The sequence below is a fragment of the Phymastichus coffea genome, unplaced genomic scaffold, assembly GCF_024137745.1.
Source record: "Phymastichus coffea isolate CEN01 unplaced genomic scaffold, Cenicafe_Pcof_1.1 PCOF00002, whole genome shotgun sequence".
Lineage (NCBI taxonomy): Eukaryota > Metazoa > Arthropoda > Insecta > Hymenoptera > Eulophidae > Phymastichus > Phymastichus coffea.
Genome location: NW_026706813.1, coordinates 4,230,955 through 4,258,803, shown reverse-complemented (window position 1 = coordinate 4,258,803; position 27,849 = coordinate 4,230,955). Strand labels below are relative to the sequence as shown.

At 36.9% G+C, this 27,849-nt stretch overlaps 1 protein-coding gene across 5 annotated transcripts in view; it reads left to right on the top strand.

Annotated features, from left to right (window-relative positions):
- The window catches only part of LOC131663161 (apoptosis-linked gene 2-interacting protein X 1), a 1,103,979-nt gene that overhangs the window by 982,538 nt on the left and 93,592 nt on the right, over positions 1 to 27,849 (top strand). For 4 of the 5 annotated variants that reach the window (XM_058933362.1, XM_058933344.1, XM_058933353.1 and 1 more), the window contains one exon: positions 9,761 to 9,940. The exons of the other annotated variant lie outside the window; for it this stretch is intronic. In XM_058933362.1, the coding sequence (XP_058789345.1) occupies positions 9,761 to 9,940 (180 nt within the window). The remainder of the gene's footprint in view (positions 1 to 9,760; positions 9,941 to 27,849) is intronic. 5 annotated transcript variants of the gene reach the window in all.

The window sequence follows — 27,849 nt, the reverse complement described above, 5'->3', positions numbered from 1 at the left end:
CTAGCTCTTATAGAAACTGAGCCATAAAACTCTAAAGTTTTGATGATTTCAGCAAGGGGATGGCAAATCTTTATGGACGGTAGTGTACTCGTATATGCACTTTGCATTTAATAAGTTGATCCATCGATTTAAATTTAAAATCTTTTCGCTTAAAAAAATTTAAAACATTTTTTGCTGGTATCAATGATTGACCTTAAATGCGATGGACTCATATCTTTTAAATAAACCAATTAGGTTCTTGTAGCGTTGATGTTCACCGCTTTCTCTGAATTAGCTATAGGCCGATTCTCCTCAATGTCGCCTCCTTTATCTACAAGATTTTCAGTGCCAAGATTCTCCATGTTGTACTGTTATAAATCAATCACGATTATTGATGACATCATATTATTTTAATTAATTATTTCACTATATTCATATATTGCTCTCTTATACTGTCGGCTTTGTTGTTGAAAATTTATTTCAAAACTTATAGCACTACATGCAATGGTTAATTTATATTTCACAACACAAAGTTGTTCACTTATTTTATGCAAGAAATAAATATTTTTGTTGTAATTTTCAATTATCTAACAGAATTTTTTGGAGCGACGAAAAAATACGTCCGTTTTCTGTTGAGATTCCGGCACTACTGGCCAGATGCTTGCTAAGCTAGAAGTGGTAATTTCCAGATGCTTCCTAAGCTAGAAGTTGGGAGGCCAAAGATCTATTCAAGGTGTTCACAGCCTCTTTAAACCTTTCCTATTTTCTCTTTTTCTCTTGGCTATTACAGCCTGCTCTTTGTTAATGCCGATAGTTATTCCCGTATACCTAGGTTTTTAAAGGAAAATATACTTGTATACCTGAGTTTCATAGTCAAGCGATTAACAATCAAGCAATAATTAAACCATTATTGAGCCATTAGAAAATTGAACCATAATGTGAATTCAAATTCGCCAGATAAATATAATTAATAATAAATTATGATAAATAAATACAGTAATAACGAACAAATCATTCTTAATAAATGTTGAAGCTATCCCAAATTTAAAAAAAAATGATTATATTTTTATGCGTCATATTTTTAACTCTACTCTGAGCCGATTTTTTTATATTTGATTTTTTCACACTCAAAAAAAAATGGTCCAAAGTGCGACGTTACAATAAAAACGGTTACAAAACATTACTTTCAATCGTAGTTATGGTAAGAAAAAATACACTATGTTGTTGACAAAACTTGTTTTAACTATACTTAAAATAGAAATTCAGTTCAGAATATCAATCTACATATTAATTTTTTGAAAAAATAGCTAAACTTTTTGAAATCAAAATTACATAGATCTTAAATTGAAAAATGAGTCGTAGATAATTTTTTTTAGATGTTTGAAAAATGCAAAAATTATACAATTGATGATACCTATGCCATCCTCTGCAAGGGTAGTGAATCTATGTGTATTTTAGAGACTTTATCTTGAGGATTTTCCGCCCTCCAGTATACCTTTCCCTCTCGAACGCGATAACTTTATATGTGACCATGCTCAATCATATGCAGAGACCGAACTCCGCTTACTTAAGCATCAGCCGTTATCTTCTAATGAAGTACCAAACTCATCATAGGAATCGTGTAAGGAGAGCGAACCTAGAGTATTGATCCTTGGTGAGGACTCTTCGTTGATCTAGCTCAATGGCTTCTTCCGCACAATACTAGCGGTACAGTATCAGCTCATGCCGGAGCACTTTAACCATTATCCCGCAGAGTCAAATCCTTTTCTGGAACTGAGAAGGAAAACTCGTATGTTCGAATTTACGTAAGTTACGCCGGCAGGTAGCCTGAGTATTTATAGAGACTCTTTCCTATTTTTGAGATTTACTACTGTGGGCAAAAAGTAAGGTGAATTTGTTTGTAAAATGAAAAATCTTTATTTATTCTTCTACATCAATGTCATCCCCTTCGAAGTAATTCCCTCCCGATAAAATACACTTATGCCAACGTTTTTTCCAATCCTCGAAACATGCCAAATAGTCCCTTTCCGGTATAGCCATCATCGCCTTCTTCGATTCAGCTCTTATCTCCTCAATCGACTCGAAACGCGTTCCCCGGAGTGGTCTCTTGAGTTTTGGGAATAGCCAGAAGTCACACGGAGTCAAATCAGGCGAATACGGTGGTTGCGGAACGATATGCGTCGAATTTTTGTCGAAATGGTCACGAAGAACGAGTGCAGTGTGAGATGGTGCATTATCGTGATGCAAAAACCAAGAGTTGTTGGCCCATAATTCTGGTCTTTTTAGACGAATTGCTTCACGCAAACGACGCATAACGCTCAAATAATATTCCTTATTAACAGTTTGGCCGGGTGGAAGGAATTCATAGTGCACCACACTACGAAAATCGAAGAAAACTGTCATCATGACCTTGATTTTTGAACGACTTTGACCTGCTCTTTTCGGTCTGGCCTCGCCTTTAGCACGATATTCGCTTGATTGGTCGGTTGTTTCAGGGTCGTAAGCATAAATCCAAGTCTAATCTCCCGGAATCATGCATTTGAGCTTGTTCTGATAGTCAGAAAGCATTGTTTCACACACATCAACGCGGCGACTTTTTTGCAAGAAATTGAGCGTATTCGGTACCAAACGAGATTTGACTTTTCGTAGGCCCAAATGGTCTTTCAAAATTGTTTTTACAGATCCTTCTGATATTCCGATCATATCAGTAAGGTCTCTAACAGTCAACCGACGATTTTCGAGCACTAATTCCTTCACTTTATTGACGTGTTGGTCATCTGTTGACGTCGATGGTCGTCCGGAGCGCTCCAAGTCATCAACACGTTCTCGACCCTCTTTGAAGTCTTTGTACCACTTATAAACATTTTTCTGCGACATGGTAGAATCACCAAAGGCCTTCCGCAACATCCTCAACGTTTCCGCAGCCGAAATTTCATTCCGCAAACAAAATTTGATGGCACTTCTTTGCTCAATTAAATCAGACATTGTAAAAATCGAAACATGCACTCTTGGTCGTTTGGTAAACACAAGCGTAAATATATTACTGATGATGACATTGACATGAAATTTGTCCCAGATGTCATTCGCAGTCCTACCAACTCAAGAAAAAAAGAACTAGCCCGAAATGTTAAGCCCGCGAAGTTTAAATTGAAAATTCACCTTACTTTTTGCCCACAGTAGTAGTAATTTTGTCTTATTCCATATGGTCTTATGGTCAGGACATTTTCATTTCTTTTCTAATGATATTCACTTATTCTATTAAAACGAGACTCTTCGTTTTTTTTTCAGCTTTCAAACTTTTTATCGTTTAGGGTGAAAAATGCAAGAGACATCATTGTATTTGTTACTACCTTACAGTTGACTAGAGTGGATCATATTCTCTAGTGATGTCTTTCAAGCTTTCTCATTATTTCGATATTGTGTGCTTACTTTTGACTCTTGAGATGTCTAATGGAATAGCCACAACGTATTCAAAGCTATTATTGGCCTTTACTTCTTCAACAATATCTCGTAATCGAGAGATTCGGCCATGAGAACTCGGAGTTCGACATTCTATCTCCTATAGATTTCCTACCAAGATTTAGTTGTATAATCTTTGGATATGAAATCTCACTTTTCCCATGCAGATTTCTCTGACATGGTTTCTTCGTGGGAGGACCCTCTTTAGCCTGGGCTTTCTTGGAGTTTTGTTTGAGACCGAGCATTTAGTTTCTGTTATCTGCGTTCGATTCGGGTCCTCGTTTACTTCAGATCACCTCCTCTTTTAACTATTCCAGTTTTTTCTGGTAATCATGGATGCTAAGCTTCCTATGACTTGGGTTCTTATCATTAATCCTGTTAGTCAATGTCGGTTATCGATAGAGTTATTTGCGTGGTACAGTTTACACAGATAGTGTGTTATAATGCAGATATTTCTATAACAGTGGGCAAGAAAGCGTTCGAGAGAGCGAGTTATCGAATGAGTGAGTTTCTGAGTAAGTGGTTGTTGGACGTAGCTTAGTTACCATGTTATCCCGCTGCTATTACAGCTGCTCTATAATTTAGATTGATCCTTACAGACTATATATTTTACTTATTCTTAATTGTGTTATCGTTTACTGATTGATTTTCGAAACTAAATCTGGAATCCAGAATCTTTACTTGTTTAAAATTCCCTTTATTTGGACTTAATTTATTTGTATAAATTTTCATTTGATTTGTTTTAATTTTTAATTTTCTTAGTTTGGGTAAGTAATTTGGCTTTATCCATTTGATTCAAAATTTTTATAATTCAAATTTCTTACATGAAACAACTGAGCTACGCTCGATTTATTGCTTTACCCTAGTTTACTTAATTCTAATCGCATTAACTTAACACTATTAGATATACATTCAATTCGCTGTTTTATAAACTATGACTAAAGACGTGATTAATAGCTAATCTTGCCTATTAAACTGTGCGTTCAGGTACTATTTATTCGCTTTCTATTTTGTTTTGTTCTATTTTGGCTACAATGACCCCTTATAGTGAATTATTTCCCGTGAACGGAGTATCTCATTCATGCACTGTCTTTCAATTTAAATTTAAGTTTTTGCCGCTTCCTTAATTCGTCTTTCTAAATTATACTCAGCTACTGAGATAACAGTTTCCTGATGTTTTTCTAGTCGATTTTCTATCATTCTGCCAGAGTACCAGAGCTGTAATGAATATCAGGTTTATAAGTCGTGACACACCACCTCTATCTCCTTCTCGCGTCTATAATGGAGGATAGATTGCAATCGATTATGTTCTCCAGGATTGATTTGTTTCAGCTGTAGCTTATTTAATTTCTTTCCTGAGATCACTGACTGCGGTGGACGGGCATAGGTTAGTTTCAAATTGAGATTTTTGCACAACAAACCCTTGTCAATCTATACGGGCCGACTGGATATTTGTATAATTTTTCTTTCAATCTATAAAACGCGCATTGGTTTCTGATTTTGTTTATTTCATTCGGGCGGGGTCTCTTCTAGCCTATAAGAAGAATCCTGTTTTTATAAGCTAGAAGAGACCTCACCCGGAAGTGGAGAAGAATCTCCACATGTAGGTACCCCACGGGCTTAGCATAGGTAGAGGCTATGAACTCTGTTACCGCCAAAATTGACGTTAATGAGCGTTATGTTAGCTTATCATAATAATCACTATACGAATTGACAATTTTAGCCGATCCTTAGAGAGTCCACTAACTTTATTGTTTATAATGAAGAATATCATTCATAATATATTGTTAATAATGAAAAAGTGATACGTGCGATGGGCTAGAAGGGTGCAGTCGCTCGTAGCGTGAGACACATTTTTGCCCTGAGCTGACTCGATCTTGAATGGTCAGTGCTATTTTTTTCAATTGGCTCTTCGTCCGAGTGCGCGGTTTACTATACTTATATACCGGATCGTCGCAGTAGCACGATGCTTAGATTTATAACAGGAAAGTGGATACACAAACACGTGATCATTGAATCTTTCGTCAACGATTGAAATAAACCAATAATAGTAGTAAATAATTCAACGAATTATACAACTAATATAAGTAAAGAAATTCCAGACTACGTATATGAGGATAACTTTTATAAGATTTAGATAAGTACCGAGAATATAAATTAATATATAGGTGTGTGTGTATGTGTATATATATACAGTATTTGGTCCAATAAAATATAAAATTTTTAGTGAATGGTAATATCGCTATATAGTCCTATATGTGAATATCAATAATGCTTTGACTGATTGAATATGTGTATCCAAAATATATTTGATAAATTATATTTCGTTATATCTGAACTATTTTTGATTAACAAGAAATTATTGATATTTTAACTATAATACTTAAATTTTATTAATAATGAATTTGAAAGTTATATATATATATATAACATTAAGTATACAAATCAAATTATTAATTATTATAAAAATGCCTTAAGGATGGCGGGGGGGGGGGGGTTACTGGCTCGCTTACTCATATAAAATCCTACGGAATTGAATGGCCATATTTCGCTTACCAGACGACGCTTCAAAAGTGAGATCCAACGGGGACAGCCCTCGCTAGCATTCCGCAGTTGATGAGGTTGGCGACGTGGAGCACACTCCAGAGGAAATAGCGCTTCCTCTACTAAGGCAGCACGCACTCCTGTCCATAGCCCTGTGTGCGTCGTCGATTTCCTCAAGTAATGGGTGACGAAGGTGCACGTCTGCACCGTCATATGCACATATAGAATACTGTTCAAGTTTTTCGTACAAGCCTACACAGGTATCGTCTCTAGTCGAAGGTTATCACAAAGCAACCGGACTGCAATACTCAGCGGGTATCGGGAGGAGTTGAAAAGCAGATGAGTCTTAATGCGAGACTTACTGCACGATTTCATGAACAGAACTTACTGCGTCATCGAATTTTCCTTAACAGGAAAATTTGCCAAGCACATCCCTACTCCTTTAGATCCTTAGAGAAGAACAATGGAAATTTTGGCTGACCCACGCGTAGCATAGTCCATATGAACCCTCCTCGCTAATAGCGCTGTCAGCGCTGCATATAATTTATCACGCGCACTAAAGCGACGTATCTTAAGCCATAAACTTGATTACCGACTAAAGGGACGAAGTGGGTTTTCCCGAAATTGTAGTGACGAAGATGTTGCGATGATATGTCTGGTTAGGCGCACGTCTTTTTCCCCTTTTTTATATCCTATCCAAAAGAGAAATCGTGTACCAGCTTACGCGGCCAGAAGGGCAACACGTAGAGTAGACACAATCTACACTTTCTAATGCTAAGGAGCACGATAAGCGCAAACAAAGCTCTTCCACCACTTTTTGATGTTCTATCGGAAGACACGTCTACTTGTTTATCATGAGTACCTATTTTTATCTCTGATTTATTTATTTTAATTTTTATAAGGGAAACTAAGTGATTGAGGTTACTTTTCAAGTATACTATGATGGTGTCTTTAACTGTTTTGAACTGAACGATGCGTTCATCAATTTGCAAGTTAATAGTATCGTCAGAATTTAGTGGTGGAGCAACATTCTCTAATCTCCTATTTGGCAGATCGAATGACCTTCTGACATAAGCTTGAATCCGAGACTTGGTGGACCGCAACGGCCTTTAACTCGATATCAAAGTTTACGTCCGAATAAGTCAACGCTCATTTTGATAATGAATAAATGGTAGTAATGCTCTCAATATATATCCATCCTCATGTAGTTCCTGAATTATCGAATGGATATCGTTGATATAATTACTGTTACCTGCTGATTATTCAGCTACATGTAATTGAAGACGATCGACAAGCTTACTTGTATCATCCCAATACACATCAAACACATAAGCTCCATTTTTTCTTTACACATACTATAAATAGAAAAGTACGTGTGGGAATCGTTTACAATTTGAACAGTACTGGTGGCTATATAAGCAGTATAATATACAATCTAATCATCACTCGTCAACTGAAAGTACAGTACCGTTCAATGACATTGACGGTACTGTACATTGACGCAGACTCTTTTCGTGAGCTTCTCACAATGCTTGGTTGCAGTCAGTAAACAGAATGCAAAGTAATAATATGAAAAAAAATTATTTGCTAATCGTGCTTATCAGCACGACAAATAATAACACGAGAACAAGGCTCGGCGTGACAATATATGAATTTGCGGCAACTGCGATCAGATCAATTCTAAATTAGCTCGCAGATTAAAGGCAAAGCTGTAGGGTGAATTTGCAACCAAGAGCGCTACTGTCGGCAAACCCAAAGTGCATTAGAAATGAACCACAGATAGAATCGCTTATTACAAACTCTCGTCGTCACTTATTTGGGCGCTCGTGTGACAAGTGGCTGGACCACCCAACATCCAACATTGGTCTAATCATCGGCAATCGAGATTCCAATTTACTCAAAGTCTTAGATCAGAGGAATCAATTATACATATATATATATAGCACGACGGATGGTACAAATTTAAAAAGGCACTGTCTCTACTATGATCTAGACTTTGAAGAATTAATAAGAAAGGCGCATAATCTCAAAAAATATAACTCAGTAACCTAATCCAGAAAGTCGAATCAATTTAATCAAAATTTACATATACAATCGTTACAATAATTATAATAATAACTATGATGTTGGTCTTATGGCATTTTGGAGCCCTGGGAGACTATATTATTCATTTACAAAAGAATGATTCGAGGTACTACTAAATTATAAAACCAAAAACCAAGGTCAAGAAAATAAAAATCATCAGCAACAATTAGTAACTCTACAACGTCATTAATATTAATCGTTATTTTCAGGGTACGTGAGCAAACGAGATGGCGATAAGAGAGAGAGACAGAAAGAGAGAGCGAAAGAGAGAGTAAAAGAGAGAGAGAGAGAGAGAGAACTACGAAGAAATGAGTGAAAAAGAACGTCAATGACTAGAAAAAGTACGTAAGGGAGAAGAGCGAGTTTGAACGCGTAGACGTGCATCGAAATCCCACTGTCTTTTTTTTTGTGTTATTCGTACTACGAAAATCTTTCACGTCCGAGTATTATAACTTTACGCATAGACAGTATGTTGTATTTGAAATCTAGACTTTTTTAATCAAATTGAATCAAAGTTAACCTGTTTCGGCCAAAAAACGGCTCGCTATATACCAGTCTTTGGCATCTCGTAACTCATTGGATAAATGTCAAAAAAAAAATTGAGGAAAACATATTTTAAAAGCTTGAAATAATCCCTTTATTATGGTAAACTCAAATTTTTCAGTAAAATCAAAGGAATGTAAACTGTTATCAACTCCCAAGCACAAAATGTTCGAAGAATTACAAATCTCGAACCATGTTACTTACTAATCGGTATCGCGAAAATAAAAAAAGAATGAACAAGACGTTACTTACGGCTATAAATTTTTTTTATTGAAAAGCAATACGTTTAAAAAAATTAACAGTAAAATGTCCTAATATTAATCAATGAATACATGATAATTTTTAGGATTTGAGCAATTTTTTTATTTTGCAAAAAGTTGCTATTTGAAAAAACAAAAAAATTTTTCATGTCGTCGAAATATTCAGGTATATTCTTAAATTGATTTAAAGTATTTTTTTTTCTTCGCACTTTTTTATAAGTTCATAGTTTCCGAGAAAAAAAATCATAAATTATTTAGAAAAATTTGAGGGTTTGGGCGTCATTTTGAAAATTCTAAGGTCACAATTCTATCTTTGAACCATCGATTCTTAAAGTTAAATTATTTATTCCACCGGTTAAAAAGGTTCCCGGTCAACTCCCAACGTGAAAGACTTTGAAAACTAGATTTAAAAAAAAAGAGAAGGGGAAATTCATGTTTTTTTTTGTTAAAACGCCATTTATCCATAAAAATAAAAATGTTTATCAATTTTGAGTTCACCAACAGAAAGGGCTTATTTCAAGCTTTTAAAGTATACCACTCTAAATTTTTTTTATATCTATAGAATGAGTTACGAGATACCAAAGACTGGTATATTACGAGTCGCGTTTTCGGCTGAAACGGGTTAAGTTCGTAGGTAAAGCTAAGAAAACTATTGCTAACCGATGTAATGATAATCCCATACTGTAGAATTCGTATTTATTTGTTAAAATTTGGAAGAAATAAGTTTTAAACTATTACCCCTCTTTTCTTTGATTAGATATTCTCGTAATATTTCAGTACTTTGCTTTTTAGATGGCTAACCAACTAATTTCTTTTAGCAGCTCGATTTGAAACTTAAGTAAATCTTATAAAATACTTACTAATATAAGATTCTAAATTTCGTATTTCAGGATCATTATTGGTACCATCAGAATCGAATCCTACATCATATTTACCGTATCCTGCAAAAGATGAAGGAAGTATGCCGAATCCATACAGTGCTGTGACTCTGGCACCTTATCCGAATTTTTTGCCGCCTCCTCTTCCGGCAACATTTAATCCATATACTACATTACCCTACTCTTTTCCTGGTAAATATATATCTTATGATTTAAAAAAATATTATATAATTTGAAAACTTTAAGTATTTGAATACTTAAAATTGTTTTAAATATTTTTATTCCCCAAGTATTCTTTGGTATAAAGTCCAAATTCCGTTAATTTTATTCAATGCGATTTCAGATATAAACCATCTTCTAAAGCAATCATTTTCATCGTTTTATTATGTCTCCTGATTTTTGCTTTGATGAATAAGCCTTGTTTACAGCTTTAATGATTTCTGTTGCTCAACCATCTTTAGCGTTCGTCGCAAAAAATGGGCAATCATAATATAAGATAACGCAAAGCTTCACTTGATAATAAAATTTTAATAAAATTTTAGGCCCCTTTTTTGATCATGAATTTACAGCTAAATTTCTGATAGCGACATAAACTTTTTTCAACACTAAGCTAATAACTCTCGCACAAATTTTCTTTTTGACCACTTAAAAGTTACCATATTGACAATTTTTAAATTAAAAGAATTTTGGTTACAATATTACTTACAATATGAGTGTGTGTGCTGCAACGACCGTGATAAATTAAAATTTGTCATGCGGTTACGTGCCAATTATTTTATTATGATATACGCGGGTTCTTTTGAAATTAATACTATTCCACATTAACTAGTAACTCGTGTTGACCATGATACTAATCAATTTCTCTGAAAACGACTAATTAGTTATATGTCATTTGCAATAAGAATATCAATAATCAAGATACATAACGCTGGTGAAGGGAGAAATAATCGGTACGTCACAATATTTAGGATTAAAAATAAATATTATATTGATAGAACCAATAAATCAAAGAATGTGCTTGCAAACGCATTAAACGATGAAAAACTTTTATGAAAGAAAGAAAAAAATGAGATTCGCGACGTACTCTCTACAATCATATTATCGTTAGTTTATAATACAATCAGGATTATATTAAGTTATGTAACAGGGCAATTATTCAGGCTGAAGGCAAGGTTCACGCGTGTGACTGGGCGTGTATCACCCGATGGATAATACAGCCTCGTACAAAGTCACACCCAATGTCGTTTGGCAAGGAGCGGTGGCTCGCGCGTGAACGGTGAACCTTTTCTGGCCTTGCTCTTCTTCGTTGCCGATTCTTGTCGAAGTAGGCGCAGTCGCGCTGCTCCGTTATTGTGCTCTGACGTGCTGTCGAGCTGCTGCTTTGCGGCGGACAGAAAGGACTCGAAAGCTCGGATTTAGCAGAGGACTGTCGTAGATTCAAGATTAGTTCGGCAGAGAATGGGAAAGCAAGACAAGGTAAAAAAGTATGATGCGGCGTTTGGTTAAGCACCGGAGCTTCATTTTAGGTCCTGACTTTCAAACATAACCGTACTTTGCATTTAAATCGCACAATCCTTGAAGCATATGAAAATATAAAAGCTGAAATCGCGATAATATGCAAGCCTCAGGTATGCTTTGTCTAAGAATATAAATTTAACTTGATGAAAAAGGAAGATCCCAAAATGGCACGACACGTACGGACACACCTGTTAGGTAGTAAAAGAATTTTTAATTTACGAGACGAGTTTTTGTATGATAAAGTTGAGAATCTATTCACTTCGTATAAAATGCAATAGTTTAACGAATAAAAATAATAGTAATCTATTACGAGACGAGTGTCTTTTTTGCTACCACGTAATTTGTATTTACCGTTGCTTAGTGCACACATTAATAGTGTATTGTTGTTACATTTGTATAGATCTTGTTTGAAATAAGCATACGTGTACGAAATAAGCAACCATGTTTTTGAAGGTACCTGGATAGCGGACGAGATGAGAAAGATTGATGCACGAAGAAATGTTATTCCCGACATTAATATCATGTGGTAATATGGAATGACATTTATAATAAAAATCAGAACACTGAACATGGGAGCATTTTTGTAAAATACGGGAGTACGTTTATAAAAATCAATGAGGAAGCGAGTGACCATTTAAAATAGTATAAAGTAGGATGATAAAGAACGCTACGTAAACGAATACGAGTGCAATGAGAGTATACGATTGGAGCGTGGAAAAGTATCGTGAAATCTGACTTTGGTTCAAGTCACGAAATTATGCTTGAATTTATTTGAGGTAAACTTTGTCGACAAATTAAGTTAATACCGACTTCAATAATTGAAGATCGTGAGAAACTTTTAAATTTGCTCGTGAGTTCTGAGAAAAAGGTGTTCGATATTCTGATTATTGTAGAAACAGCGCTGTCACAGTAGATTTTAACAAGTTTTAATTTTCAAGACTACCACCCATAATATTTTTGCAAAATCTTATTGTAGGAAGTGTTTGGAGTAAGAAAATTAAAAGCCTCTAATCCGAAAAGTGACCATTTTCTTTTTAGGCTCTTGATATTTTTTCCATTCTTTTTGTTAATGTAAATATATTGAACTATTAAGCAGAAAGGACGATGTTTTTTGATCGAAAGCGAATTATTAAACCTATTTCATAAAATATTTCTAAAATATTTTTCAAAGCTTTTGAAAAATATTTGAGAAAATCTTTCCAATAGAGCATGTAGTATCCCATACATTGATCTGGATTAATTATAACTAAATTAAAAAATAAAATAAAAACTTTAATATTAAAATAAATTTGTAATAAAATTGCATTATTGTTTCTGAATTATAATTGTATTTAACCTTCTTTCTTCACCAGAATCTGACTAGATATTGTCTAGATGTATTGAAGTACTCCATTGACGCATTTCCAGTTCTTGCCTATAAGATCTTTTCTATAGTACTTATAAGTCTTGCCGGGCATCTGAGGCCGATGGCATATGTTAGTCTATAACGCGAAAAATAGTTTGATATTGATGCATAAAGATACATTTATATTCTAAAGTGAAAATTATGCCGTCTAAAACTATTCAATCTTTATTCTTTGGTTGTAATTTCAAGAAATAAACTGAGTTAAAAAAATCTCTTTTCCTTTTGAACCGCTCTCAAAGTACAGTATATCTTTGTTGTTTCCTATATAGTAGTTGATATTCCCATAGGTCATTGGATTATTGCAGTTTGGATGCTGTATTAGTTTTCCAGGCGCTAATTGTATTTTTGATATATTCGCTTTTATGCTGTTCTTTTCTTACTGCTATCTTATCTATTTAGGCGAACATAGTTTTAATTGATTTCTATTTGTAACGATGAATTTCGGCCTTTCCCGTCTGGGTTACTCGCGGCCGTCCGCACAAATTATTTATTCAGGGTTTCGGGAAGCAAAAGACGTTCCCACGACTGAATAACGCGTCGAGCATAAACACGTTAAACGCACAGATTCGAAATCGGGATGAGGAGTGATACAGCGGCGAATAAACACAACAATGGATTGACACACTAGTCTTTTACTTGTCAACAATCGATTACAATACGGCGACCTCGTACTTATACACTACGAGCTGCACAAGAACAAACGCGGACGCGAAGATGAATCGGTGGCTGGTCAGTCTGCCGATTCCCTTGTTAGAGCTAATTATTACAATAAATGCCCGACAAACACTTTCCGCCGATAAACTATCAACGGGTAGCCAGCAGGTCTGCCGTGCTACTACCCATAAGCTGGCGCCCAAATATGCAAGAGAGAGAGAATCAAGAGAAAAATACGACACCGACCTCGACCTTCAGCCTCTCCGACGGCTAGAGCGCTCCGCAGTGTGACGTCTCTGGTGTGCCCCTCGCTGACCGTCTCGATGATGTTTGTTGTTATAGCTATCTATCTCGTTTTCTCGCTCGCTCCACAATACTGCCTCAATCCCTTGTTTCACCCGAGAATTGCTGTGGTTGTTTCTGCCGCTTCTCCGTTGCTTGGTGCTGCAGCACGTCAAATTCCTCGCGCGCGCACCCGCGCACCTCGCCAGTGCCGGGTATTCTTCGGGACACTGCTGGGCGCGACCCAGCCTCACGCTCTATTACCATCCGCGCACCGGGCGTGTCTCCGAAATAAAACGTTGGCGAGGTCGCGGGGCCAACTTCGAAAACCGTGACCTTTCGGTTTTATCCGCACGCGCGACTTATTCTGCTCATAGCTTAGCAGAGACTCTCTCGAATTTTCCTCGGCGATCCGCAATTCGAGCGTTCTCTCTCTCTCTCTCTTTTTTTCTGCGCCATCTGCATTGCTCCAGTCGTCAGCTCAGCCCATGTTCAGCACCTTGTAAACAAAAGATCCAAGTATTAGTGTGTGTACCAAACGCACACACTCTCAGCTTGGCGCGGCGCACGGACATTTGCGAGAGCCAAACGGACGAAATCGGCCTAGCCGAGATTCTCCGTTACATATTTAAGAATATTTGTGTTCGAAGTAGATTTTGATTCAGTGAGAGTAGATTTTGAAAATTATTTATGTGTAATGCTCAATTGCTTGGGTTTTTTGTTATTACAATGTTTTGTACATCGTAACTTTGTTACGTGTGAGGTCACCTATTTGTTCGTCATTTATGTAATTTCGTTTAGTTTTTTCTTCAGCTTTATGATATTACTTGCATTTTTTTGAGGTTATATGTTCTTAAATTTTTATGAGATTTTTTGTGTTGTTTGTTACACAGTGTTTGTGAACACATATACGAGGTCTGTCCGGAAAGTATCGGGCCTACCTTTATATTTTCGTGCTAGCGTTATTCTTTATCATCTGGTAGGTGGCATCCTTCAAAGTAATCCCCACTTGATTGAATAACACGGTTCCATTGATGTTTCCATTTTTCAAAACAGTCCTGGAACTCACTTTTAGGGATAGCCTTAAGTACACTCGTCGTATTGTTTTCAACCGTTGTTTTATCATCGAATCAGTGTCCTTTGAGTGGTTTTGTTAGTTTTGGAAACAGCCAAAAGTCACAAGAGGATATGTCGGGATTGTATGGAGGTTGTCGAAGCAATGCGATATTGTGTTTGCTCAAAAACTGCTGCACAAGATTGGATTAATGCGCTGGCGCATTATCGTAATGGAGAAGCCAGTTACTACTTTTCCAAAAGTGCGGCCGTTTTCTTCTTACTGCATCACGCAAACGTTTTAAAATTTGATCGTAGTATTCTTTATTGATTGTCTGACCTGTTGGTGCATATTCGTGATGTACAACACCTTGGCAATCGAAAAAAACAATCAACATTGACTTAACATTGCTCCGACTTTGACGTGCTTTTTTTGGTCTTGGCGATTCAGAATGCTTCCACTGTGAAGATTGTTGTTTTGTTTCAGGATCATAACCGTAAACCCATGATTCATCACCTGTAATAACTTTTCTAAGCACATTATCATCATTATTAACCATTTCCAGATTGTTCAGAGCGATTTCTAAGCGAATGTTCTTCTGCTCTGCTGTGAGCAATTTTCGAATGAATTTCGCACACACGCGTTTCATTCTTAAATTTTCGGTTAAAATTTCTGAAATGATAGTTTTTGGTATCCCAAGGTCTTCTTCTAAATCTCGCACAGTCATACGACGATCTTGTTCGATTGCAAGTCGCACCCGCTTAATATTATCTGCGGTTTTTGTCGTCGAAGGTCGGCCGGAACGAGAATCACTAACGACAGAAGTGCGAGCATCCTTGAACCGTTTATACCACTCTTTTATTCGTGTTTTGCTCATACACTCGTTTCCGAAGGCCTTTTGCATCATTTCAATAGTTTCCGAACTCGTTTTTCGAAGCAAAATTTGATGCAAATTCGTTGATCTTGTTTTTCAGTCATTTTTGACAATATTAAAATCCGACGAACGCGAAAAATACACCGTAAACAAAGACACGCTGCGCATGAACCATACGTCCGGAAGGTGTCAGTAAGTAACCAATGGATTCGTGAGGCTTTACTGTTGACGTTTTTGTCCGGTAGAGGTCGCTCGAACACTGGCGCGAAGATATAAACGTAGGCCCGATACTTTCCGGACAGACCTCGTAGATCCTAACATCAGATATTTTTTTTGGGTTAATTGGGTATCTTTCTGGACTTCCAAGGTAAGAGACACAATTTCATAGAATAATTTATGTATTTCTTTTTTCAATTGCTTACAATTGAATTTATGTTCCATAGATTAATTAAAGATGAAGGATCAGCTTTTATCCATTTTTAATTTGGATTTTCTGATGGTGGTACTTCCATGTCTACTGTTTCTATATAACTATGCATATGATTAATTCTATCTCTTTACTTATTATTTGTAAGTAACTCTTAATTAAATTACGTACGCTGCCTCTAATTCTATAATTATATAACTCATCCAGCGGAATGTTGTAATCATATGTATCAAAAACTTTAGCCAGATCTAAAAAAGTAATTTCAATTCGATCGCTTAAATCAAGTAGTGATAGATTATATTCATAATGCAGTTTAGCGCGTCTTTAGTACTCATATTTTTCCTGAATCCAAATTGATCGTTTGATGATGTGTGTAATATCGATGATGAGTTTGTAATCATCGATACATGTTATTAATCTTAAGTGAATTATTTTTTCGAAAGTTTTTAGTAAATTAGATATTAGTGAAATGGGTCTATTATTTGTGGGTATATGTCTGTTATTTGCTTTATGTATACGTATAAATTTTTTCTCTTTTAGAGAACATCCTAGCTCTCTTTCAAGTTACTCGGTCACCGGAAGATCCTTTTGCCGAATTGGAGCCCATTGAATGATGATAATGGCTTTCTAGGATCGACCTCTCGATCACGTTATTTATGGAACGTTTTCCGCGATGGCCATTTTTTTTTGAGCGTCTCCTATCCTGCCGTACTAAGGTTTCATCAACTTTCCTCGATTGAGTTACGTGGTGCAAAAACCCCTTCCCAAATTCACGCTTGTGGGCGAATTTAAGCACTCGGAAGATACCCCACCTTCCGGTGGCACGTCACTTATCGTCTCTTCTTCTCCCGGGATGGTCTGGTGTTTCACTTCCAGAGTTTCTTCTTTCCGAGCCGGAGTGATCTGATGGTAAGGTTTTAAGTTCTCAGCGTTAAAGAGAGCTTTAATTTCTTCTGGGAGTTTTACCATACGGAACGTGTTGGAGCCACAGTTCCCTGTAATTATGTAAGGCCCAGCACATGGAAGGGCTAACTTAGAGGCGATTTCCTTAGCTGGGGAGTACGAGATTTGATTCACTTGCTAAACCCAGTTGCTTACCTTGAAAGGCGTGACTTGGCGCTTTCTATCGAATATTTTCACCTGTCTTACTTGCTCGATTCTCATTCGCTCTGTTACATTATTAAACATATCGAGCGTGGAGCTTGAGTGCTTCGCCCAAGCTCTTCTTTTGGCCACAAGTTTTTTATCTCGAACCTGCTGATTTTGTGCTTGCGATGGGTATACGACGGCACTGGTTGACAATCATAATTCAATATGGTAGGTCTCATCTTTCGTACTATGCACTGCCGTGTTCAGGGCGAAAGTATTCTCCTCTAAGATTTCATCCTAAACACGATAAGATCCCCCTATAAGAGTGACATTCATCGTTTACATGAATACATCGATGTAATGATATGCTAGATTTTCTGCTTGATCAAGTACTCATTCACCAGCTTATTTCTGAATTACGTATCGTTATCCAACAGGAAATCTTCAGATACCTTGAACGCGTGACCATATGTCCGTACAGTTCTCTCACGATGGTTTTAATATTCGCTTTTCTGAGATAGGGATACACATAAACCATCTTGTGAAAAGATCCATGAACATCAAAATGTATTCGTACCAAAATGGACTACCAAGAAATAGGCCCGTAATGTCTCCGGTTACTACCTGCTAGGACCGATCAATCTTGCATCGTTCCATCTGTCCGTAGAGGTATCGATGCTTCACTTTGCACTACTGATATACTTGATAATTTTGCATATACTGGTGTACGTTAGTTGTTATAGTCGACCAGTAGTAGAAGCGCTTGGCGTAGGTCTTACCTCACCTGAGATGTCCAACCAGGGGTGCATCATGATATTTCTTCATCATTTGATTCCAGTAATCCGCTGGGACTAAAAGCTTCCATGTTTCATCGTCGTCCAAAGTCTTCGAGAACTTCTGAACAGGGTGGTATGTATAAATGTTTCCGACTTGAATTTTCCACTTTGGACGTATGCTCTGATTCTCAGATTCCTTCTGTTTGTAATCGAGTAACCTTTCGTCTGCGGTTTCCTCAACTCATGCGGCGGCGCTGACCGCGGGTTCTTCCTCCTCGAGTGCGCGCAACAGGACGTCAAGTACAGCGTGTAGAAATTTTCTGCGGTGCTCAATATTAAATACGTACTCCTGTAGTTTGAGTGTCCATAGGTCTAAGTGGCTGATAGGATTTCTCATGCTCTAGAACGACGTCAAGCAACTACGATCGGTTATCACTTTGAAATGGTAACCTTCAAGGTACTGCATACGATATTCCAGACCACGGCAGAGAACTCACACTCTCTCTCTCTCTATTTGTCTGAGACGGAATAATTCCGTTTGACTTAATTTCGAGTATGGCTCGCAAACTCCATTACGCGTTCTGTTCTGTTGATGATCTACATAAAAATAGCAACTACCCGTGTGTTGCTCACGTCAGTTTAAGGTCTCCGTCAGGATCAAGCGGCAATACTATCGGAGCGCTGGTCATGAGATGTTTTATCTTGTAGAACGCTTGCTCCTGCTCCTCTCGATCCCAATGATAGGGAATAGCCTTTCTCGTAAACAGAACGAGTGGTACGATAACCGAAGTCAAGTCATTGATGAAGCCCTTACAGTGTGAAAAATGGATTTTGTTTTGTTAAAATCTAATATCTTAAAAAAAAGATATAAAAATTAATTCAACGGCATTTTGTAGATAAAATAATGTTAAATTTGAGAAATATACCCCTCTTAGAATAAAAAATGATCTTGACCGTCAAAATTTATTTAGTTTCATTCTTTGTAAATAGGGTAATCAAAGTTTTAAAAAGTTTTGAAGATACATTTTCAAAATTATTTGTTCAAGGAATCCATTTCCATGGTCAAAGAATTTTTTTTATCCCAAAGTTCATGAGAAAATCAAGCCCAAGTATGGTTGTTTTTTTTGATAATTCAATGATTGATTAACGATAAATACAGATACAGACGATAAAAGCAGATCAAACTCACGAGCGCAAAAAATTATGAGTATTCCTCATAATTTTTTATGGGTGAAAACATCATGGGTCTTGAAATATGACCTTAAAGTTTTAAATCGGATGTAATAATCAGCATAGACCTTGATTTTCAGTTATTCATATAAACGTATGAAGAGGCCTTGGCCAAGTTGGCCGGCCCTGTCCAGCACACGCTCTCTCTCCTCTGCGACTCGCTCCTTCACGGTGGCCATGGCAAGCGTAATCGAAATTGAGAACCATTACCAATGCTTGCCACGCTTTCTTTCAGGTCCTGTACCTATGAGTGGCATCGTTACGCGGAGCCAATAAGTGACAAGAGTGGCAGCGACAAGTGAAGACAGAGAGATCCGATTGTCGCGTGGGCGAAAGAACAAGAGCGAAGTGACCCACGGCGATCTGCTTGCGTGGATATACGCGAGGTAGGGAGAGAGAACGAACTGAGATATCGATGAGAGTATCGACGATTGAATAGCCATCAACTATCATAGTGTTTAACCACATTGAGCCGAACGAAGGGATAGAGATACGGACCACTGCCATCCAAGGATCATCATCAACTTGCCATTCAAGGATCGCCATTAACTTGCTATCCAGGGATTACCGACAACAATTGTTGTCCAACAGCGGCCGACTTGCGGAACCACCATCGGCCGAAGCCAGCAGCATCTCTCGAATCAGGTCGTCTCTCTGTCTCTCTTTTCTTCTATTCACGCGTGCTCGATGCGGCAGCAAGGTCCTCGCAATTACTTGCATGACTGGCGAACCCTGCGAATACTATTCCGGAGATTCTCAGACATACTTCGTAACGTGCTCCCGTGCATTTATCCGTACAAGAGAAGGCACGCGGCCAGAAAGAGTGAAGTTTGAATTCGCATCACACATTGTTGTTTGAATAAAGATGCAATAAAGATAACTTGAGATTTGTTGTTGTGTGCGCCCGCCCTTTTGTTCCTCTAGTAATACGAGGTGTGTTCAAAAAGTAAGGTGACTTCAAATTTCACGGGCAACGTACTGTCGATTATCGATTTTTTTGTTTTGTTATGTTGGTACACTCTTCCCGAACATCTGTACAAAGTTTCAAGTGTATAGCATTTTTTGTTTGGTTGTGAGAGGCGTAAAGGTTATAAGTGTTTTGCGTGCTCGGCGATTTCTTGCTATCGAAAAATATGGATCAAAGGATTTGCATCAAATTTTGTGTAAAAAATAAAATAAATTGCTCCAAAACACTTGAAATGTTGACGGTGGCATACGGTGAAACTGTTCTGAGTAAGAAAAATGTTTACAAGTGGTACAAACTCTTCCAAGATTGCCGGGAAGATGCCAATGGCGAGCCTCGCTCTGGACACCCACGCACGTCAACAACTGATGAAAACGTTCAAGCAGTGAAGAAAATTGTTCTGGAAAATCGTCGAATCACTATCAGAGAAGTTGCGGAGGATGTTGGTATATCGCTTGGCTCGTGCCATGAAATTTTTTCTAACGTTTTGGGCATGAGATGTGTGTCAGCGAAGTTTGTTCCGAAATTGCTAAATTTTGACCAAAAGAACCGTCGCATGAGCATCGCTCAAGAATTCAACTGTTGAATGACGTCAACGACGACCCAGATTTACTCAAAAGGGTCATAACTGGTAACGAATCATGGGTATATGGTTATGATATCGAAACCAAAGTCCAATCGTCCCAATGGAAGGGCCCAGATGAGCCAAGACCGAAAAAAGCACGCCAAGTTCGATCAAATGTCAAAGTTTTGCTCACTGTTTTCTTCGATTACCATGGCGTGGTGCATCAGGAGTTCTTACCATATGGACGTACGGTTAATAAACGTTATTATCTTGAAGTTATGCGCCGTTTGCAAGAAGCAATACGAAGAAAACGCCCAGAATTGTGGAAAAACAATTCATGGCTTTTGCATCACGATAATGCCCCTGCTCACTTATCTTTGCTTGTGAGAGATTTTTTGGCCAAAAACAACACCACAATCATACCTCAGCCACCATATTTACCGGATTTGGTCCCATGTGACTTTTTCTTGTTCCCAAAACTAAAAAGACCTATGAAAGGACGGATATTTGCAACGATTGAAGAAATAAAGACTGCATCGCTGGAAGAGCTTAAGGCTATACCGAAAAGTGCTTATGAGAAGTGCTTTGAGGATTGGAAAAACCGTTGGCATAAGTGTAATGTATCTGAGGATTACTTTGAAGGGGACAACATAAATATTGATAAACAAATTAATATTTTTTCTTAAAAATACAAAGTCACCTTACTTTTTGAACACACCTCGTATAGCAACCACAAAGCATAGGCCCATCTCGCGATTCAAGAAATAACTAATCATTCCGGGATTCACGTGTATAGCTAATTCCCGTGTTACAAACGTAATATTTGAAACAATTATTGTATAGTATAGAACAATATTTTTGATATACTCGACAAATCTTTATCTTATATCAGGGAATAATACTTGAGTGAAATTTATTTTTTTTAAAACACATGGAATTGTTTTTCTGTAAATTTTCGTTCTTTGTTGAACTTGCAACGGTAGTCGATTCAATTAATCGAACCGTTCGCGATTCTGATTTTCGCGCGTTAGTTCTAAGTATTGAGAGAGAGAGGGGGCGCGCGATCTTTTGAATTAGCAGTTACGTCTCAGCTGTTACTTGTGTAGTACCGCCAAAATAGTTTAGCACAGTGTTTCACCGATTTGCCAATAAATAGTTTACTTGGATTTTGGAAACGTGTGCAAGGGTGAGCGAGGAAGCAGCGACAGTAGCAGCATCACGGAAGCAGCAGCAAAAGCAACAGCTATTATACAGCAGATTTGCGATCGAGGCAGCACAGCTGATTCTGATCGGAGGAGCACCTTTAATTTGCTTCAACAATTACGGCTGATCACCGTAATTGCACCGCAGGGTAGGTGCACCTCCCTTAATTATCGCGTGACAAAATACATTTGGTATTTTGCCCAACCGTATTAGCGTTAATTTTTTGTATTCGCGCCGAGCGTTAGATCGCGCCAATATTCGTATCTTCTCTCTCTCTCTTTCTCACCGAAAGTTATTTAATTGTAAATCCTATTCGCGTGCGTCAGTCTTTCGGCCCGACAAAGACTTTAGAGATTTTTTATTAATAAAATCTATTAAACTTATTCGCCGATTTCGTCATATAATTTTTCCTAATAGTTTAAACAATTGAAAAAGGCTTAGGTTTTAATCCGATTATAGCTAGGGGATTAAGTGGATTAGGAGCAAAGTCGATTACACTTAAAACTCATCGAATATCACAAGGCACGTGACTTAAGGTGAGTTCAACTCTGCTTGATCGAAGACAACTAACAATAAGTTAAGTCAGCTGACGTTAAGGCGAATACACTTATTAACATACGTGTTAACGGAGCGGCGGTTTGCTCTGCATCGTGGGAGTTTACTCTTAAATAAATTTCTCATTTTGCAGATTTATCTCCCCCGTTACAAACTACTATAGAAAATGTTTTGGCAATTTTGATATAAAACAATATATCGTTATACAAAATATTCTGATAATAAAGACATTTTAATCAAATTTTTTTTCTAAATATTTTAAATAAATTTTTGTTAGTATACAAGGTGTGTTCTAAAAGTAAGGTGACTTTTTATTTTTATGAAAAAATATTTATTTAATCATCAATATTTACGAGGGTGGTCCGATAAGTACTTAGCCTACAAAAAAAAACGAAAATTTTGGAAAAGTGGCGTTTTATTTTTCAACATAGTCTCCTTTTAGTTCGATACACTTGGCCCAGCGATGCTCCAACTTCTTTAACCCGTCTGAAAAATACGTTTCCTCGAGGTCTGAAAAGTAGGCTTCCGTGGCAGCGATTACCTCCTTATTCGACTCAAATTTCTGCCCGGCGAGTGACTTTTTCAAGTTTGAAAACAAAAAGAAGTCGCACGAGGCTAAATCGGGAGAATACGGTGGATGGGGCAGCAGTTCGTAGCCTAATTCGACCAATTTGGCCATGGCGACGGCGGAGGTGTGAGCCGGTGCGTTGTCATGGTGGAAGAGCACTTTTTTCTTTGCCAAATAGGGCCGTTTTTTCTGCAATTCGACGTCGAATCGGCCCAATAATTCGGCATAGTACGGTCCTGTGACCGTTTTGCCCATCTCCATGTAGTCGATGTAGATCACACCTTATGAATCCCAGAAAACGGTGGCCATTACCTTTCCGGCCGATGGCGCAGTCTTCGCCTTCTTCGGAGCACTTTCGCTCGGTAAAGTCCACTTTCTTGATTGTTTCTTGGTCTCTGATGGATCCATGTTTCGTCGACGGTCACGAAACGAAGCACAAACTCCTTCGGATTGCGCTTCAACAGCGTCAGACACTGCGCTGAAGTTGTTTCACGGTTGCGCTTATTGTCCGGAGTGAGCAAACGCGGCAACCATCGCACCGACAACTCTCTCATGCCTAAAATTTCATGCAGGACATGACCCACGCGGTTTTTTTTAAATGCCTCCGATTTCAGCTATCTCGCGCACCTTCAATCGTCGATCTGCCAATATGAGATCGTGAATTTTTGTCACGTTATCTTCTGCGGTAGCCGTTTTCCGAGCACCTGGACGTGGCTCATTAAAAACCGACGTACAACAACATTGAAACTCGTTATACGAATTTTTGACCGTCACCATCGAAAGAGAAGAGTCACCGTACATAGCATCCAAGCGCTTTTTGATTTCGCTGCCCGATTTCACTTCCAAAAACAAGAATCGAATCACCGACCGATACTGCTCTCTTTCCATTTTTCTAACACGCCCGCTTCCAAACGTGGTCACAACAGGACTATGAGTCCGATGCGGCTGAAATTTTGACCGTAACTATCGACAAGATTGTACTATATGGCAGTATATTTCTCTTGCGAGAGTGGCGCCATCGGGCGGTGAAGTTAAGTACTTATTGGACCACCCTCATATGTTGTCCCCTTCAAAGTAATTCCCCTCAGATACAATAAACTTGTGCCAACGTTTTTTCCAATCCTCAAAGTACTTCTGGTAAGCAATTTCTGGTATAGCCTTGAGTTCTTTCAGTGATTTTTTTCTTTATCTCCTCAATCGTTCCAAACCTCCGTCGTTTCATGGGTTTCTTGAGTTTTGGAAACAGAAAAAAGTCGCAGGGGGCCATATACGGTGAATATGGTGCCTGAAGCATGATTGTGGTTTTGTTTTTGGATAAAAAGTTCGACACAAGCAACAGTGAGTGAGTAGGTGCATTATTGTGATAAAAAAATCTATGAATTGTTTTCCCACAATTCCGGACGTTTTTATCGTATTGCTTCTTGCAAACGGCACATATCTTCAAGGTAATACTCTTTATTGACCGCACGACCTTATGATAAGAAGTCTTAACGTACTACGCTACGATAATCTAAGAAAACAGAGAGCAAAACCTTAATATTTGATCGAACTTGACGTGCTTTTTTTGGTCTTGGCTCTTCTGGTGTCTTCCATTAGGACGATTGGGCTTTAGTTTCGATGTCATAACCATAAATCCATGATTCGTCACCAGTTATAACGCTTTTGAGCATATCAGGATCATCATTGACGTCGTTTAACAGCTTTTGAGCGATGCTCCTTTGACCATCCTTTTCAAAATAAAGCAGTTTCGGAACAAATTTTGCTGCTACACGTTTCATGCTCAAAACTTCGGAAAAAATTGCATGGCACGAGCCAACAGAAATGCCGACGTCTTTAACCACTTCTCTAACAGTGACTCGACGATTTTTTAACACCATTTGTTTCACTTCTTCAACACTTTTAACAGTTATTGAAGTGTTTGGGCGTCCAGAGCGAGGTTCGTGGTCGGTGACTTCTCGGCCATCTTGAAAGAGCTACTACCACTTTTAAAAATTTTTTTGACTTAAAGTAGACTCACTGTATGCCACTGTTAACATTTCAAGTGTTTTGGAGTACTGAATTTCATTTTTTACACATAATTTTTTGCAAACCCTTTGATCCGTTGTTTTCGACAGCAGAAAATCGGCAAGCACAAAAAATACGTCTAACGTTTCCGTCTCGCAAAAAAAAAGTAAACATACAAACTGGCTGAAACTGTGAGCATATGTGAGGAACATATACACCAACATATTAAAACAAAATATCGATGATCGAATGTACGTAGCCTGCCCAATTAAAAAATTTACCTTATTTTTTGAAGATACCTCGTATAAAGTTGACAAGGAAAATTAACATATATGATCCATTTTATTTCAATAGAATATTATTAACATTCAGTATAATTAAATTATTTCACATTGTTTCATACGTAATTCATTATAATTGAAATGAAAAAAATTTTTTCAAAATTTTATATGAAAACTCGTATACGAGTATTTTTCTTTTTTTAATGGTAAGGGAACAATTTCTACTTATTATTTTCATAAAGACCATTTGAAGCATCAATATGTCTCAAAAAACTTCGTACCTTGTGTCATCGTTTCAATGTTTCCGCTTGATTCTTAGGTCTTACAATCAAATAAATATAAGAGTTGCACTAATCACTATTAACTCTCGTTGCTTCTGGTAAAATGATATGAACATAATTAGGTATTATTGGCAAAAGTCGTTTAAAATATTTTGCTTCATATTCGACGAGTGTTAACTAGTATGTTATGCATAAACTTGTTAAAAACTTACAGCTTGATGCACAAACATCGATTGATGCTTAATTTTTTATATTTATTGAAAATGTAAAAAAATTCTGGTTTCGTTTGTTCATAATAATTATCTCAGATTTAAGCATTTCTGGCCCAATACTAACAGTAATAAGAGAATTTTTCAGGAAAATGCTCCTACTTCAAATTCACAAATTCTATGTGATCTAATGCTAGCGCCCGCTCACTCTGCTTTTGCATGCGAGATAGTGAAAGATGGAAAGAAAGAGAAGATGGCGCCCAAGGAACAGAGTAGGCAATGCGGATCACTTAAGGTAGTTCATAAGTTATACGAAAGTTAAGAGAATTGTCTGATTCTTTGATATGTTAAAGTTGAATGTATTCTGGATTAGCATGAATTTTTTCAATATTTTTTTCCATGCTAATTTTTGATAAACAATTATGCAAAAGTTCATCTCTTATACATAGGGTTTTATGGAGCGGACAAGCACGAATGAATTACGAATTTTTTTCATGTGGAAAAAGTTAAGAGAAAATTTAAGATTTCTTCTAGAATTATAGTAAATTATCTCAGCAACCATTTAATATTTTTTTTTACATAGATTTCCATGAGTTTTACAGAGAAATAAACAGTTAAACTAGGATTTTGCAAGATTTTTTTGAAATCATCTGATGCTTCGTAAGAAATGCGGCAACGTCGCGTTGGGCCGTTGACCTTTGTATACATATCCCTAACCTTATATTTTTGTACGTGCTTGTAGCTCATAGCTGCTTATAGCTCATGATTATTCATCGTTGAATTATCTAAATGGTTTTTATCATGTTTGCAATATGGAAATACAATAAAAAATATGATTTCGAAATTCTATGGTTTATAAATTAAGTTATTATAATTAAGTTATTGAGATTTTGATTGTGCTGTGTGTCTAAGTCACTTGAAAAAATCGAATATTGAATTTTTATGTGGTATAAATGTTAAAAGTTAAGGTGTAAAATTGTTTAAAAAATAATTGTGGAGAGAATTGCCTTACTTGAATATATTTATTATTAAAATTATTTATAATGTGATAGTGATGCATTTAAGTGATCTAAAACTTTTTGAATAGGTTTCTGGGCTTTCATTATTGTACATTTTCCAGCAACTTTATTTTGTAATAATTCTATAGTTCCTTGGTCTCCTTTGGTTCTAAATGTTTCAATGAGCTTATCATAAGAAATGCCGTAACTTGCTATTTTTTTTGCATGGATGCACTCAAAACTCCTTTCAATGGTGCAAAAGAGAGTAATAATTTTTTAGTGTTTTGCGTATTTTCCATTTGATTTAAGACATCATAAATTGTTGTAGTGTGATTAATGAAATCATTAGTGCTAAAATTGTCAAAGCAAAGGTTTTCTAACAATGAAACATCAAATGCAGCATCGTGTGCTCTATCACATTTAAGGTTTTGCTCACTGGCTAGGGTAGTAAGCTTGTAGCCAGTTTTCTTTTTTGGAAATTTGCTTTTGAACATTGATAATGTATCGCAAAATCCATAAATATACTCTTCATAGAGTTCAAGCAGAGATAATTTTTTAATCATAGTTAATAGTCTTGTGGAATCAAAATTGCAGTTATGCGCAACAAGAATGCACTTTTTTTTTAATATACCTAAATATTCTATAATTTTATTGCTAGCTGCTTGCTTTGAAAGAGTTAAAACTTCTTTTCCATGCTGAAAAAGTTTCTTGTGAATTTTACTAAAACCATTAACTGTAGTGACTTGTGGTTGGATGGATTGCGTTGGTGAAATATATATATTTAGAATATACTTATGACACTTCATTGATATTTGCAAAATATCACAGTTGGATTTGAGACTACTAGTCTCCAAGTCAAAAAATATAACAGTTAAATTAGGATTATCGAATTTGTATGGAGTGTTTAAATCCAATACAGTTATGCATTTAGGCTGCTTTTTGTCAATAAGGTTCATCCCACTTTTATAAGTATAATCGTCTGAACGCTCTTTTCTATTTCTCAATTGTGACTTTTTAATCTTATTCTCTAATCTTTGTTTTTTAAACTCCGGACGACTAGATTTATTCCTTATTCTAATTACTTTTTTCTCATAATCTTCTGCATGTTTTTCTAATTTTTGTTTATTGACAATCATATCCAAGGTATCCATGCTCTTGACCAAA